Source organism: Nicotiana tomentosiformis, chromosome 3 (assembly GCF_000390325.3).
Source record: "Nicotiana tomentosiformis chromosome 3, ASM39032v3, whole genome shotgun sequence".
Classification (NCBI taxonomy): domain Eukaryota; kingdom Viridiplantae; phylum Streptophyta; class Magnoliopsida; order Solanales; family Solanaceae; genus Nicotiana; species Nicotiana tomentosiformis.
Genome location: NC_090814.1, coordinates 88,268,873 through 88,285,081, shown reverse-complemented (window position 1 = coordinate 88,285,081; position 16,209 = coordinate 88,268,873). Strand labels below are relative to the sequence as shown.

The 16,209-nt window shown below is 35.6% G+C and overlaps 1 protein-coding gene across 1 annotated transcript; it reads left to right on the top strand.

Moving 5' to 3' along the window:
- Window positions 1–4,638: 4,638 nt before the first annotated feature.
- On the top strand, window positions 4,639–6,289 carry LOC104101974 (probable WRKY transcription factor 30). The gene is made up of 3 exons (XM_009609545.3): window positions 4,639–5,108; window positions 5,205–5,336; window positions 5,456–6,289. The coding sequence occupies exons 1-3, from the start codon at window positions 4,663–4,665 to the stop codon at window positions 6,081–6,083; spliced, it is 1,206 nt and encodes a 401-aa protein (XP_009607840.1). The 5' UTR covers window positions 4,639–4,662; the 3' UTR covers window positions 6,084–6,289.
- The last annotated feature ends 9,920 nt before the right edge of the window (window positions 6,290–16,209 follow it).

The following is a 16,209-nucleotide window of genomic DNA, read 5'->3' as shown; positions in this document are numbered from 1 at the left end:
ACTCTTTCTCTCTATGGCTCTGTCTCCCATCCCTTTTCTTTCTGTTACTATCCTTAGTTATTATTACTTTTCAGTGTCAATATTTCAATCTGTTATGTAATTATGGCCAATAGTTTGGCTAATGGAGTCCATCTCTTATAAGAATAAGCATCTTTGCAAAATGTAGACTTTGTTGCCAATATTCTTTGGGACCAAAAATATTGCATTGTGTGGTGGACATCATTTACACAAGTTGTATCTCTTCTTTTATACCTAAGAGGCCAAGACTTTTTTGCCTATAAAAGGGAAGGTCATTAGTTTATTTTAGACACACCAACAAGACTTGAGTCTTCATTTCTTATTTTTTTCCTTTCTTCCTTTATTAAGAGTGTTTTGTATGAGAGTTAAGTGTTGGGAAGCACTTGTGTGAACCCTTTCTTTGGAGTGATTTTGTGAGGTTATTCTCTTAGAGTTTTTGGGATTAATTTGAGTGTTTACTCTAAGTTTGTACTCTCTTTTGTACTCTTATTGGTATAGTGAAATTGCTCTTCTTCGCTTGTGGACGCATGTCACTTTGACCGAACCACGTTAAATTTGTGTCTTCTTTATCTTCTTTAATTATCATTTTTATCAACTTCCATTGTATTTGTTAATGTCATTATACCATTGTTTGGCTAAATTTCGCACTACCCGGATTTTCGATCCTAATAAATTGGTATTAGAGCCGGATCTAATTGGGTTTGTTTCAGTAGCCAATATGACTTTAACAAAGACTTATGTTGAAAAATTTGATCGAAGTGCAAACTTCGAAATGTGAAAATTAAAGATGGAAGCTATCCTAATTCAGGATGGCTTAGATTTGGCATTGCAGGGAAAGAAGAAGAAGCCAGATAAAATAATAGATGAGGAGTTTGCCGTTATAGACAAAAGGGCAAAAGCAGGTATCATTTGAAATCTCTCAAATAAGGTTTTACGTGAAGTTTTTATAGAAATCACAGCCAAAGGCATGTGCAAAAAATTGTAAACCTTAAATATGAAGAGGACGGTGGAAAATAGACTTTACCTGAAGCAGAAACTTTATACAATTCGTATGGGTGAAGGTACCTCTATTCTCTCTCATCTTGACACCTTTGATTCCATTCTTATGGATTTAAGTAATATAGATGCTGAAATTAAAGATGAGTATCAAGTCGTGTTACTGCTTTGTTCTCTACCCCCATCTTTTAAGCATATAAGAGATATTATGCTTTATGCAAAAGATAATATCTCTTATAAAGATATTAAATCTATCTTAAAATCAAAAGAACATATAGATAGTGATATTACTAGGGAAGCTAGTGGAACTCAAGCGGAAGTTGGCTTGTTTGTTAGGGGCAAATACGACTCCATATCCAGATACAATAATTTAGAGTATCGCTATTGTCATAAGAAAGGTCACATTATCTCTAAGTGATATAAACTGAAAAATAAAGAAAAACATAAAGAAAGAAAAAATGAGCACAAAAATACTAACACCGTCGAAGTTAGTGTAGCAACTGATGAGATTGAGGGAACTATATTTTTAGCAACTGAAACTAGTTTCAAATTAAACAATGAGTGAATTTTAGATTCCGGTTGTTCATATCATATGTGTCCTAGCAGGGACTTATTTTTTTTTTTATATATGATTTAGTTGCAAGTGGAGTTGTCCAATTGGGTAACAATGTTTCTTGTAACGTTATTGGCAAAGGTATAATTCGGATCAGAATGCACGATGGTGTGGTGAGAACTCTCACCGATGTTAGATATGTTCTGAGTTGAAGAAAAATCTCATCTCTTTGGGCACTTTAGAATCCCTTGGGTGCAAATTCACTGGTGAAGGTGGAGTTCTAAAAAGTTTTCAAGGTGCTCTTGTGATCATGAAAGCACACAGATCTGGTTCTATGTATACTTTATTGGGCTCCACTGTTATAGGCCCTACTACAGTTTTGGTATCAGATAACTTGTCTAATTTTGGTAGTATTAAATTTTGATATAAGCCCATTGGGACTTTTGCGGAGAAGGTGGAGCAAATTTACTATATCAGCCAAAATTAGACCAAGGTGGAGATTTGTAATTATGGCCAAAATTTTGGCTAATGGAGTCCATCTCACATAAGAATAAGCATTTTTGCAAAGTGTAGACTTTGTTGGCAATATTCTTTGGGACCCAAAAATATTGCACTGTGGGGTGGACATCATTTGCACAAGTTGTATCTCTTCTTTTACACCTAAGAGGCCAAGACTTTTTTGCCTATAAAAGGGAAGACCATTAGTTCATTTTAGACACACCAACAAGACTTGAGTCTTCATTTCTTGTTTCTTCCTTTCTTCCTTTATTAAGAATGTTTTGTATGAGGGTTAAGTGTTGGGAAGCACTTGTGTGAACCCTTTCTTTGCAGTGTTTGTGAGGTTATTCTCTTAGGGTTTTTGAGATTAATTAGAGTGTTTACTCTAAGTTTGTACTCTTATTGGTATAGTGAAATTGCTCATCTCCGCTTGTGGACGTAGGTCATTTTGACCGAACCACGTTAAATTTGTGTCTTATTTATCTTCTTTAATTGCCGTTGTTATCAACTTCCATTGTATTTGTTATTATCATTATATCGTTATTTAGCTAAATTCCGCACTACCCGAATTTCCGATCCTAACATGTTATTTCTGTATTTAGTCGTGGATATTGGATCCATAACAAAACACAACCTGCATATTTTTTGTCCATTCGCACTTCTTGGATGTTAGACTTCTGCCCGTTGTTTGTTACTCTATTTCAGTTTTAAAAGGAAGCTTCAATGTGCACGATATGAAGAATCAAAACATTTGAGAAGTTTAAACTTGCCGCCTAATAATTGCAACTTCACTAAAGCAAAAGTGTTTTCTTCCTCACTCTTCACGGTCAACCATCATCAAAACAAAAATGAAAAAAAAAACTTTGAAGATCTTGCTCAAAGTAGAATCAATAATCAAGAATATACTTGGTCAATGCGAAAAATAAGAGAGGAAAAAATAAAATAAAATATATATATATATATATATATATATATAAAATCAAGAATATACCTTGATTAAATTATCTGTTTTAGTGTTCCGTTGATCTGAATTGTGAAAATTTGAATATTTATCTATCAAAAAATTATAGGGTGACTATGGATTACTTATGGACGTGCATTGTTTTTTTTTAAAAGCATTGCAAGAATTACTCAATGTCATGTGTCCACCTTTAATGATAAAAAGATAAGAACTATATTCATGTCATATCATCCATCTTTTACAGTTACCATGTATGTATCACTATTTCCAAACAAAAAGAGAAGGTGTATATATCACCTATTCCTTTATATCCAATAAATATTTGGAAAACGATTTCCTAACATAGAACATATTTGATGAAAAACATTATGCGCAGGGGCGGAGCTAGAGTTCCGAATTGGATTCGGCCGAACTCAATAGATTCGGTCCAAATTCTATATTTGTCTTTAAAAATTTATTGAATATGTACAAATTATTAATTTAGAACTCAGTAATGCATTGTTTGGATGGTTGTTACATATCGTTTTCATAATATATCGTATTGTACTGTATCGTTTGATGAATACAATGTTTGGATATATGTCGTCATTTTATGATATCACACACTAGCAATATGAAAAATAAACTTATAATATTATAAAGAAAAATTATGATACAGTATATAAAAAGGTAGGGTAAATGATAAAATAAAATTATTTAATAATAATAAAGGGTGAGATTGAGAGAAAAAGACAAGGTAACGACGCGACCACGCCAAATCGGTCGTTACGTAAAGTGGCACATTTCGTCGTTACGTAACAACGGATTTAACGATACAATATAATTAAATTTAAGTAACAATCAAAACAAACATCATATTTAAATTAACAATACGACACAATACAATAGGTAACAACCATCCAAACAAGCTGTAAAATGAATAAAATCCGGAACCCATTAATTTTAAATCCTGACTCTGACTCTGACTCTGACTCTGATTATACGTTACACCCATGAAAGTAATTTTTAGCCATTGTGAAACGATTAAAAATTACTTGCATTCGATATTTATATTAATTCAATAAATACATGACATATATCTTTAAATATATACCGAAGGGAACAGAGAACATATATACATGAACCAGGGTACACTAACATAGGGTTTTAAATTTTATTGCAACCGTTGCTACTCATAAAAACTAAGAGGAAGAGTACTAACGCGGCAGAAAGGTTTGAAGATTCTTTGGTCTTCATTTTTCTTTCGTCCCAATTTTCTCAACATTTCTGACTTCCAAACCTCTCATTCTCATTCCTCATCATTCGATCAAGTCCATTTTTATTGCTCCTACGTTGGATTACCAAAGACCAACTTTTTCCCCAACTTACATGGGATTTGGGGGGGGGGGGGTGGGTTATTGGGATTTTGAGTTTAAAAGTTGAACTTAAAAAATAAGTTGATGCTCGGGTTAGTTTGAATGGTCAGCAATTGGACTAGCTTACTTATACTACAATTCCCTTGACCGAAGACTGGTCTACGGTAGCTATTCTGCAGTCAAACTTTCTCCAATCGTTCCCTTTATATATCTCTTCCTTTTTCTCCTATTTTCTACATTCAAAATCACAAGCAAAATTCATCTTTCTTTTTTTTTTTTGCATGGTTTCACCAATTAAATTTAACTATCATATTCCTACTCTGTCTCTCCTGCAGCTTTTTGTCTTGTATTCCACGTATACTTTAATTTCTGAAATGGAAAACTATGGTGCTGACAATAATGGGGAGTTTAATAGAATTATAAGTGAACTAACTCAGGGTAGGGACCTAGTTTATCAGCTCCAACTCCAACTCAATTCCTCCTCTTCTTCCCCCGAAACAGCTCGAGATTTCTTGCTTCATAATATCCAATCCAAATTTGACAAGGCTCTTTCTTTGCTCCAGTTGTCTACTGGAGACTCTTCTAATTCACTACTTCCACATTCCAATTCCGTGCCAATACCCAATTTTGGAAGGTCTGAATCCCCACCATCATTCACTGCGAGTCCCCCTCACAGTGAAGATTCTGATCGTGACCTCGAACCCAAAGACTCTGCTACCCGCAAGAGGTTTTTTCTTATAAAAAAATGCATATATATAAATTAATTATTGGTTATATTTTTCACGTATGATCATTACTGATATGCTGATGTTTCATTTCACAGAAAAAGCAGTACGCCACGGTGGACAAAGCAAGTTCAAATTTGTCCCGGGGCACCAATTGAAGGGACTCTTGATGATGGTTTTAGTTGGAGAAAATATGGGCAGAAAGATATTCTTGGTGCCAAATATCCAAGGTACAATTCTTTTAGTGCACCGGGCTCTACTTTATATATATATATATATAAAAAATTGCATGTATAGAGTAATTTATTTTTATTCCAATTCTTACAAAAAAAATGGCTGTGAAATGCAGAGGATATTACAGATGCACGCTTCGACATGCCCAAGGTTGTTTGGCTACAAAACAAGTTCAAAGATCCGATGAAGATCCCACAATATTAGAAATCACTTATAGAGGAAGGCACACTTGTAATCAAGGCGGTGCTAGTGCCAATAACAATAACAATAACAATAACAATGTCATGAATTCAGCACCTTTGACTATAATACCTCAGAATCAAGAACCAAACTTAGGAGTTGGATCAGGAAATGAACATCACCAAATGGTCTCTGTACCCAATCAAAATCCACAGGAAATCCTCTTGAATTTTCAGAGAAACCTCAATATCTCCAACGACAATAATTTCAACTTCAATTATGATCCTAACAATGTGCCATTTACATCTTTCGCTTCATCGTCCGATATCAAGGCTGATCAAGATTACAGCTTTGTGCCTAATTCCATAATTCCAAGCAACAACTTTGTGGAGAATTTTTCTCCTTCTTATATGTCTGCAGGAACTTCAGGGTCGTCGTCAAGTTATTTTGGGTTGTCTTCTAATTCTGAAATGAACACTTTTGGAGGGAAGCAAAATGGTTCGAATGACTACCCATTTAACACATCAAACTTCCCATTTGATTATCCGGGATTCTCTTCCTAATCCCACCAAATGTTGCAAAAGGAAGTGACTTAACCAAGATGATGAGCTGCTGTTAAGTGTTGACCACTAAAATCAGGGATTAACGAGCTGCTGAAGCTAAGCCAGGGACAATTTTGCACCATTTCTTTTTGCAAACATTGCATTAGGATTGAGCATGCTAGTTTAAATTAACCCATTTCCATTAATAGTATCTGTTTTGTTGGTCATCTTTACGTTGTACTTTCTGAATTAATTATCTCTGGTGGAAGCTTTATGTTAGACTCCATTATTGGAGTCGATTGTGTTTACCCGAAAAATAGATAGAGTTGAATTTATACGCAGTTCCGAGGATATGTGGCGTAACTTAATACAAAATGCAAGGATAAATAAATATGTAAATATAGATTGGAGAGAATGCAAAATAGATAAGGTTATCAGGAACAATGGATCTTAGGATTCGACAAATAGAATCAATCTATAGAGTTTGAAAGAGCGATTTTTTACTGTAGAAGAATATAGCACTTTTATTACAATGTAAGCCTCAGAAAAACTTGTCCTACCGAAATGATAACCAAGCCCTTTTATAGTGGAGGGATTTGGCTCTAAGCATAATAAAATAAATATTCAGTGGGAGACCCATGATAAGTCAGCTTTTCCATAATTTCTGCTAAGATTCTCTTTAGTGGGATTGCAACGGCTTTTGTCTGCGAGCCCGATCTTGCTTAGAACCCTCGATTTTGGTTTGAGCTTGATTTCGGCTTGAACTTGTGATCTTGGTTCGAGCACGATCCTGGTTTGAGCCCTCGAATTGATTCGAGGTCAATGTTGGTTGGTCTCTGGATTATCAGCATGATAGGTCTACTCTGCATCATGGTTCAATTCTTATTCGAGCTTTGATAATGATATCGAACTCGACACGGATCGGCCTCCCCGGGTTCGAGGTTAGTTTGTTCCCCCTTCGGGATCTTACTTCGATAAATCACCGTTCGAACTCGATCGGACGTGCCAAGGTCGAAATCTATTTCGACCGTATACAGATTGAGAGAAATTGAAAGTGAGAAGAGAAAAGCCCTAGGTCGAGCAACAGGAGAGAAGAAAGATATTTTTCATTTTATTTCATGTTGTATCTAAAACGTTCTAGAAGAAACTCTCTATATCCGTATTACATTTATGAGCTTTTTGTTACATAATTGGGCCGGGTATTTAACTATTCTATTGGGCTTCTTGTCTGAGACTTTTAACAGCCCAACACCCCCTCCCCCTCCCTCCCCCCCCCCCGATGGAGGGTGAAGCCACTCCAAGCTTGCCAAGCAGGTGATGGTGAAGAGTGTGAATACCTAATTTTTACACTATTTTAACATCTCCTAAAGTCATTAGTGTTATGTTACCTTAATTATTTTTTCCAATTTTTGTGTCTTTGATTGCATATTTTCTATCATAAAAATACCAAAAAATAGTTCTTTCTTTATTTGTGCATTTTAGGAATTAACTAACTATTTTAATTGGTGAATTAATCTAGTTAATTGATCATTTGAATAAGTTACTTAATTAATTTATTTTTTGTGTAAATTTAATTTAATAAGCAGGATTAAGGAAGAAATTGGGCCAAATTTGAAAGAGAAAGTGGCCCAAAGTGCAAGATAAGGGGCTGTCCTTGAAAGGGTCTGAAACGACGTAGTTTTGCCTCAAAACTACGTCGTTTCATTAAGTGACCCCAGATTAAATCTCACCCATTGATCACCCTTTGATCTAATGGTCCATATTTGATCTCTCAAGAGGTATTTAAAGCCTCAAAAATCTAAAAAATTCCCTCATTTCCCCTATAACTCTCTCTCTCTACTCTCTCTGTCTTCTTTCCGCCTCCGCCGTCGGAAATCGCCCACCGGCGGCGGTCAACCTCCAAACACCCCCAAATTCACACCATGTGATCTTCACAACCTCCTCTTCCCATATCTCCAAACTAATTCCTTCAAAACCCCATCAAACTCCTTGAATTTTAGATCTAGGAAACTTTAACCTCCACTTTTTTGCCCAAACTCTTGAAGTTCTGGCCACTACCACCCCACAATACATACATCAACGGATAGAGCTCATCAAGGCCTACCTATTGATGTCAATTCCATCCCGAAAATCAGGCAACTAAAAATCCGGTCAAATTCCGGCGACCACCCCGAACGCCCTCGTTTGGTATACCCCTATTCTCATTTCCTTTGTCTATTTTTTCTAATTGTATTGTATTTAGTTTATGTCTAGCATAATTTATGATTTTTTTATTTATTTATTATTATTATTATTATTATTTATATTTTTATTATTAGTTATGTTTAATCTATGTTAGCTTAGTTGTTCATAGTTATTAATCACCGATAATTAGTTATTCATTAGTTTTGAAATAGCTATTCACTTAGTTATGATAGTTTATGATAAAAGTTTCAAGTGCTTAGTGAATTTATTTTTATTGGATTTAAGTATTTGAATTTTGTGTTGATAAAAGCTAAAATTAAAGAAGAAATAGTAAAAGTTTGGTTGTTTTTACTGTGCAAAGACTTTGGAGTGCAAAACTCAAAAGTCATTTTGTAATGACAAATACAATAACTTTTGATAGCTTTTGAACAGTGTTTAGCACACAAAGGCAGTCTTTTGGACAGACTTTTGGAGAACCAAAATCTGTCCAAAAAATCTGATTTATTTACCTATTTAAAGGGCTATCCTTACTCACTGAAGAGGACACACACTCTATCTTACACTGAGAGGAGATCTTGAGAGTTGCTTGAACACACATATGGTTGAACAAAAAATCAGCAACTGAATACTTTAGTAAGCTGAAAAGTTTTGCTCTTTGTGAGTGAATCGTCGAGCGCAAACTTTAGAAAAGTAGAAGTCTTCTTTAGAGTTAGTTCTGGGTTTCTTCTCTAAGGTTTTCGGGCTATTTAAACACGATTTGCTGCTGGATTTCTGCTGATTTTACTGTTGTTCTCAGTCGTTTTCTGTTGCTGAGCTCTCATTCTTCACTGTTATATTTATTTTCTGTGACCCAGGTAACCTTTAAACTTTGTAATGCAGATTTTTTAATAGCAATTGATAAGGATTTGGGCATGTTTAGATTACTTGAAGCATATGCAAGGAAATTTACTATATGGATGAATGTTGAGGTTTAAATCTTGAAATCAAGCTTTGGATCATAATGTTAAATCCATGACTTTTTTTGCCTTATTTATTTATTTATTTATTTATTTATTTATTTATTTATTTATTGCCTCTTAGCACTTCTCTATTAATCTTTAAGTAGTACTTTATGAGAATCTTGATCATGTCATAGAAAAAAAAATTATTAAAGACTTGATGAAAAGTTTGAAAGTGGGCACAATGTATTAGTTTAGTATTTAATAAGATTGGGCTAACAAGAATAAAGGGCCAAATAAACTAATATGTTGGCCCATTTTCACTGATAACTAATCTGGCCCATTTTTGTTTTTAATAAGCAAGGGCTGGCCCAATGCCAAAGCATGTTCAAAAAGGGCCATCAGTTTTGATACTCAAATAGTTGGCCTATTACCTTTTAAATCAATGGTTGTCCACTCTTTAAAATAACAAGTTAGCCCAACTTTTCATATTTTTATTTTAGTCAAATAATCTCAATGAAAACCAGAATTTTCTTTTATTAAAATAACTTTACAACTTAGTCTCCTTAATAATTAATTTAAATGTTAGGCAATTAGTAGGCACGCTTTAACTTCACGGGCTCGCTTGCGTAGCGTTGATATTATTTTCATTAAATTAATTCAATAATGTCATACCATACTCGTTAGTTTTAGTTAATTTTTAATTTAATAAATCCATTGCTAAACTCGCGGATTCGTTTGCGTAGCGCGATAGTTAACTTTCAATAAATTTCAAAATTATTTTCTTCGAATGTTGTAATTTTCTCCAAAAGTAATAACGAACTAATAATCCTCGTCATGACTGCGGATTCGCTTGCGTAGCGCGGTTATGACAAAATCAATAAAATTTATCTCGGTCACACAATCGTTTGCGCGGTGCGGTTAGGACAATTTTATTCAAATCTTTTCTTTAATAATTTTAATAATTAAAAGTGGATAGGTAAAACATGAAAATCTAAATAAAACACAGTTTATCCAAAATAAATTCAAGCCAAGTTTAAGTCAATAAAGCGTCCGTGCTAGAACCACGGGACTCGGGGAATGCCTTACACCTTCTCCCCGGTCAACAGAATTCCTTACTCGGACTTTGTTTTCGCAGACAATTAATAATAGAGTCAAACCTTCCTTTGATTAGGGATTCAAATAAAAGGTGACTTGGAACACCGAAAAATCAATTTCAAGTGGCGACTCTGTAAATAAAATAATCCCTATTCAAATTTGTCACTTCAATTGAAAAAACTCTTTAACTCACAATCCATAAAATAACACACTAATATATCTTTTTTGGGGTAAAAAAAAAGGGTGTGACAGCTCTGACGACTCTGCTGGGGACTTCAAGAATTCGGGATTGTACATTGACTTTATTAATTTTTATATATATTGTGATTGTTTTGGCCCTAATGTGCTACTTGTCCACTTTTTACTGCTTTGATATTTTTGAACTGTACATATAAATTGTATTCTCTCTCGTACCCCTCTGAGTGTTCTGATAGTTAGTTATGTTGTGTTTTCCTACCAGCATCACAAAATTTCTGTCTTGAGATAAAGTAGTTAGCCTACCAGCTTCTAGAGAAGGATTTAGTCACACATGTTTAGGCGAGAGAGTCGTTAGCTAGACAGTGTTGTTCTACTACTGGTGACGTTTGACGCTCCTCGGCTCGGGTTGTCCGCCCGGGTAAGCTAAGTCTAGAAACCATCTCCTTTATGATTTTGGAAACTTAGAAGAACAAGCCACAAGCAATGAATATCCCTAGTAGGCTACGCTTTATTTGTATCGTGTGCATTTGACTTAGCAGCGCTCAACACATGGGTCGAGTTCTGTTGTAGGACAGGTACCTTGTTGAGACCATTATGTCATGTTATATGCTACTTGTTGCATTATTTGGGAGGCTTGCATATCGACCGACTTTAGCATAAATCAGTTTAATGAACAAAGAAAAAATGATGTGGTCTAGTGCATATGATTTATAAAGATTAATTTTCATAAAAATCAAAAAAGAAGAAGAAACATAGCCGGTTTTAACTGAACTACGCGGGTCTGATTCTCACCGGATGTGAGATACGTAGGCAAATCTCATTGGTTCCGGCCCCCAATTTTTAAAAATACAAAAAATATATTTTTCTTTAATTCTTTCTTTGGAAGTCTTTCTATGAGACATCAAATTCAAAAATCCAAAAATATTTTCTTCTTTTTTTAAAAAAAAGTCTTTCTCTCAAAATTCAAAAAAAAATCAAAATCCAAAAAATATTTTCTGTCTTTTTAAATTTACAAAAAAAAAATCCAAAATATTTTCTTTCTTTTTTTTAAAAAAAAGTCTTTCTTTCGAAGATTAAAAAAAAAATAATAACAAAACAAAAAAAAAGCGAAATCAAAAAAATATCTTTCTTTAGAAGTTTTCTTTCAACAAAAAAAAATCCAAAATATTTTCTTTGCTAAGAGGTTTCATGGGGTTATTTATATATGAGTAAAAAAGGAGTTACTTTATTTACTTTATTACTGATCTTCCATGAACTACGCAAGATCTGATTCATGTTCCCACATGATACTTAGGCAACCCACATCATGTTCGATCAAATGATTTTGAAAAGAAAAAAGTAAAAAAAAAAAAAGAGAGCAAAAAAGTGTGTTCATTCTAACATGCTTGTTGTTTTGAAATAAAAGCTAGTTAAAGGTGGTCGGTTTGTCGGTTTGCAATGGTAAATCACGAAAACAATCCAGGATCACTCTATCGTCTTCTCAACCAAGGGAATAAGCATCACTATTGTTGATTCGACTAAGGTCACGAAAAGGCAAGTACACAGTTTGGTGGTGAAAAAAAGAGAAAACTGTTGGTTGACTTTTATCAAGTTTGAGCAATAGGGCATGCTTTGTGTGAAACGATGAACGATTTATGATGTTAGGGACATGAGGATTCTTCCAAGTCTTTTGGCAAATTGGTTGCTATGAAATTTCTCATGCCGCCAGTCCTGGAATCCGATAGCCAATATTGGGGAACGGTTTGACCAAAAAGTCAAAATTTGAATGTTGATTCCAAAGCAATCTTATTGAATTCAGTAGTAATGCTGATGTGCAAATGCGTAGCTAATATATCAAGCTTGGTAATTGGAAAGTCACTCCCCTCCTTGCCGGAAAGGAGTCTTGGTAACTTATTTTGTCATAATTTCTATTATCTGGATTACTTCGAGGTTGTGATCCAGATGTTGTTTGTTTGTCATGTCATCAAACATCTCTATCCTTTAATCAATAAAATGCAACTTTTCGTTTTGTGTCATTTTATCCATTGTTTTTAATTCTTCTTGCATATATAGTTCTTTTCACGCCAATTTCAGTGACATGACATGCATGCAGAGTTTTCGGCTATATTTTAAAAGGCATGTCCAGTCTTGAATTAAATCAAGGAAAAACACTATGAAGATAAGGAAAAGGCTGAAACACTTTGATGATAAGTGTGTGTCAAGTTCACGAGGAACCAAAATAGTTACATCCGTAGAGGTTAAACATCTTCATCTCAACCTATCATGAAAATCCGACTTAAGGATATTTGAATGGGTTAAAGTTTTGTTGGACTAATCAATGAAAAAGGTTTTTGCCACGGCCTGCCATAATCTAATCATATCAGGGAAGATGACCCAAATCTCCAGAGAAGGTGCATTCCGGGGAATTTAAATGGATTAGCTGGTACTGAAGTATATCATTTCACATCAAGACAAAAGCCAAGAAAAGGTGACTCCAAATTGTCAAAAGTCATTTGTTGCAAACAAGATATTGACAATGGAGCTATACGACTAACAAAACTAAGAAGACAGTCATGTCCATCAATGTTGAACTTGAGAAGAGATAGAATGTTTGGCATTCTTGAGGCTGAGAGGCCCTTTTTCTGCTACCCAAACACTTTATATCCTTCGTCATCCCTTTTGAGCCTGCTTTATTTTCTTTGAACCCTACTTTTGGAATCAAGTATAGAGTCTAAAAAAACAAAAAAAAATTGAATATCCATGCCACCAGAAAATAGGAGCTAGGACAATTTGATTATACAAAAAAAAGGGGAAAAAGGGAAAAAAGAAAAGAAAAAAAAAGATGAAAAGAAAAACAAAAAAGAAATATTTCATGTTAGTTTGAACTACGTTTGACTTGATTCCTTTAAAGGATACGTATGCATCTCTACACGAGGGTTCAGTCTAACCAAATTAAAAAATAAAAATTCTCCAGTATCTGAAACTGGGGAACAATTTTTTATATATATTTTTATGAAGAGTCGATTCCAAGAGTTGTAAATATATAACCCTATCATCTTTGATCTATTTTGAGCCTTCATGCGACCCTTTCTTTCTATCCCTATCCAAAAGCCTTCCAAATAAAGACCTCTCAATTAGTCTTTAAGAATGCCAAGGGAAACAAGCAATAAGCAACAATTTTCACATGACATAGAACAGTTCAAGTTTCTCGCACAAAAAAAAGATAATGAATGAAAATGAGAGAGTCTTATTGGTGAAAACCCTCATGGGCACTGTAAGGCGATAGTAAGTAGAGATAAATAAATGAGAGAGGCTGGTTAGTGAAAACCTTTCGAGGCACTGTTGGTCGAAGGTGAGCTGTGATTTGATGCAAATGATTGGCACAAAGAGGCCAACTTCAAAGACGAAAAGGAACAACAAGAAGAAAGGGTAGATTTGTTGGATAGATTCGGCCCCTCAGTCCAAAATGCATGTCATGATCATTAAAGTTGGCTACCATATTCAAAGGAGTCCCTTTTATTTTATTATTTTTATTTTTATTATTCCTTTTTCTTTCTTCCTTTCCCCCTAAAGTGGCATTTTCAGTTAAATACTATTCCTTCTCACTTTTACATTGTGTCATTGTGTCCATTTCCATTATTATTTTGAGTGAGTCTTTGTTAAAACAAACATGAAATGATTTCAAAATTTGTTACCAGCTTTCTAACTGTCTATCCTAGTACATCAAAGAGGACATACCGAGGGAGCAACATGCACAATAAGTTGTTGAAGTTAAACATGATCCGAGGGTTCATGCAAACGGAAGTTCCAAAGAGAAGACTTTGCTGGTCTCTATTTGCTTAGAAATCCAACAAAGAAAGGGCCACAAAATTGGTCACCATTTCCCGGAAATGCAAAATAAATCATGTGGGGCATACACGGCATTGACAAAGGCACAAATCCAACTGTGATTTCCTCTGATAAGCCGAACAAAGTGTTTCAAAGAAATCGAAAAAGTCACTAAGCAAGACTTGCTTTATGGGCAAAGCTTATAGCACCACAAACACAAACTGATATCGGGTGCAAGATAATCAAGTTTGATTTTTAAAGGAAGAAATCACCAAAGTAAAGACTTGATTTATAGACAAGGTTCAACATCACCTTAGACATTCGGGTACGAAAGTAGTCGGGGGCAAAGATGTAAAGCCAATATTTCCAGAAGGCAATACAGAGTATCCGAGCAACTCGGTATCGCGCTGAAAGAATCAGTTCTTTTTCAGCAAGGTGGCTGCAAATTCAAACTAATCAGGGCATCAAGGCCACAAACCGACCACCACTGTTAAACTCACAAATCTTTCTTTGTTTGAAGCAGGAAACAAAGTAGCGTAGAAATGCAGTTCTCAAAGTACGAATGTCACCAAAGGTAAGTTCTTCAAAGATTCTACTTCTTCTTTCTAGGCATGCCCATAATTACATCATCAACCACTGCATTTTCCAGCATAAGGTACATCAGTCCTTAGTTGAGATCCCATTTTGATATAGGTCACACCACACCCTAGTCGCATGTTCAGTATAGGGTACACCAATTCCTAGCAGTATTTTCCAACCTAAGGTACACTAATCCTTAGTGAGGTTCCATTTTAATACAAGGTATCCTATCGCTGGTTACTTTTTCTCTAAGTGATATAAGGCGACATCCCTTGGTTACATTCTCTCAGCGATACAAGGTGCCAATCCCTGACCATATTTTCTCTTAGTAATACAGGGTGCCAACCCCTGGTTGCATTCTTTCTCACTGATACAGGGCGCCAACCCTTGATTATATTCTTTCTTAGTGATACAGGGCGCCAACCCCTGGTTACATTCTTTCTCAGTGATACAGGGAGCCAACCCCTGGTTACATTCTTTGTTAGTGATACAGGGCGCCAACCCCTGGTTACATTCGTTCTCAGTGATACAGGGAGCCAACCCCTGGTTACATTTCCTCCAAGTCTTTCAACCTCACTTGTTGGAGATGCACTTCCTAGTTTGGGCGCCAACCCTTGATATTATTCTCCCTTAGTGATACAGGGCGCCAACCCCTGGTTACATTCTTTCTCAGTGATACAGGGCGCCAACCCCTGGTTACATTCACTCCAAGACCTTCAACCTCATCCGTATGAGACACACTTCCTAGTTTAAGTTATTCCAATAGGAGACGTACTTCCTGATCAGGACTATCAATCCTAGGAGATGCACTTCCTAGTCCAAGCCATTCAACCTCATTCGTAGGAGACGCACTTCCTAGTTTGGGCGCCAACCCTTGATTATATTCCCCCTTAGTGATACAGGGCACTAACCCCTGGTTACATTCTTTCTTAGTGATACAATGCGCCAATCCCTGGTTACATTCTTTCTCAGTAATACAGGGCGCCAACCCCTGGTTACATTCTTTATTAGTGATACAGGGCGCCAACCCTGGTTACATTCGTTCTCAGTGATACAGGACACCAACCCCTGGTTACATTCCCTCCAAGTCTTTCAACCTCACTCGTAGGAGACACACTTCCTAGTTTGGGCGCCAACCCTTGATTATATTCCCCCTTAGTAATACAGGGCGCCCACCTCTGGTTACATTCTTTGTTAGTGATACAAGGCGCCAACCCCTGGTTATATTCTTTCTTAGTGATACAAGGCGCCAACCCCTGGTTACATTCTTTGCTAGTGCTACAGGGTGCCAACCCCTGGTTACATTAGTTCTCAGTGATACAGGGCACCAACCCCTGGTTACA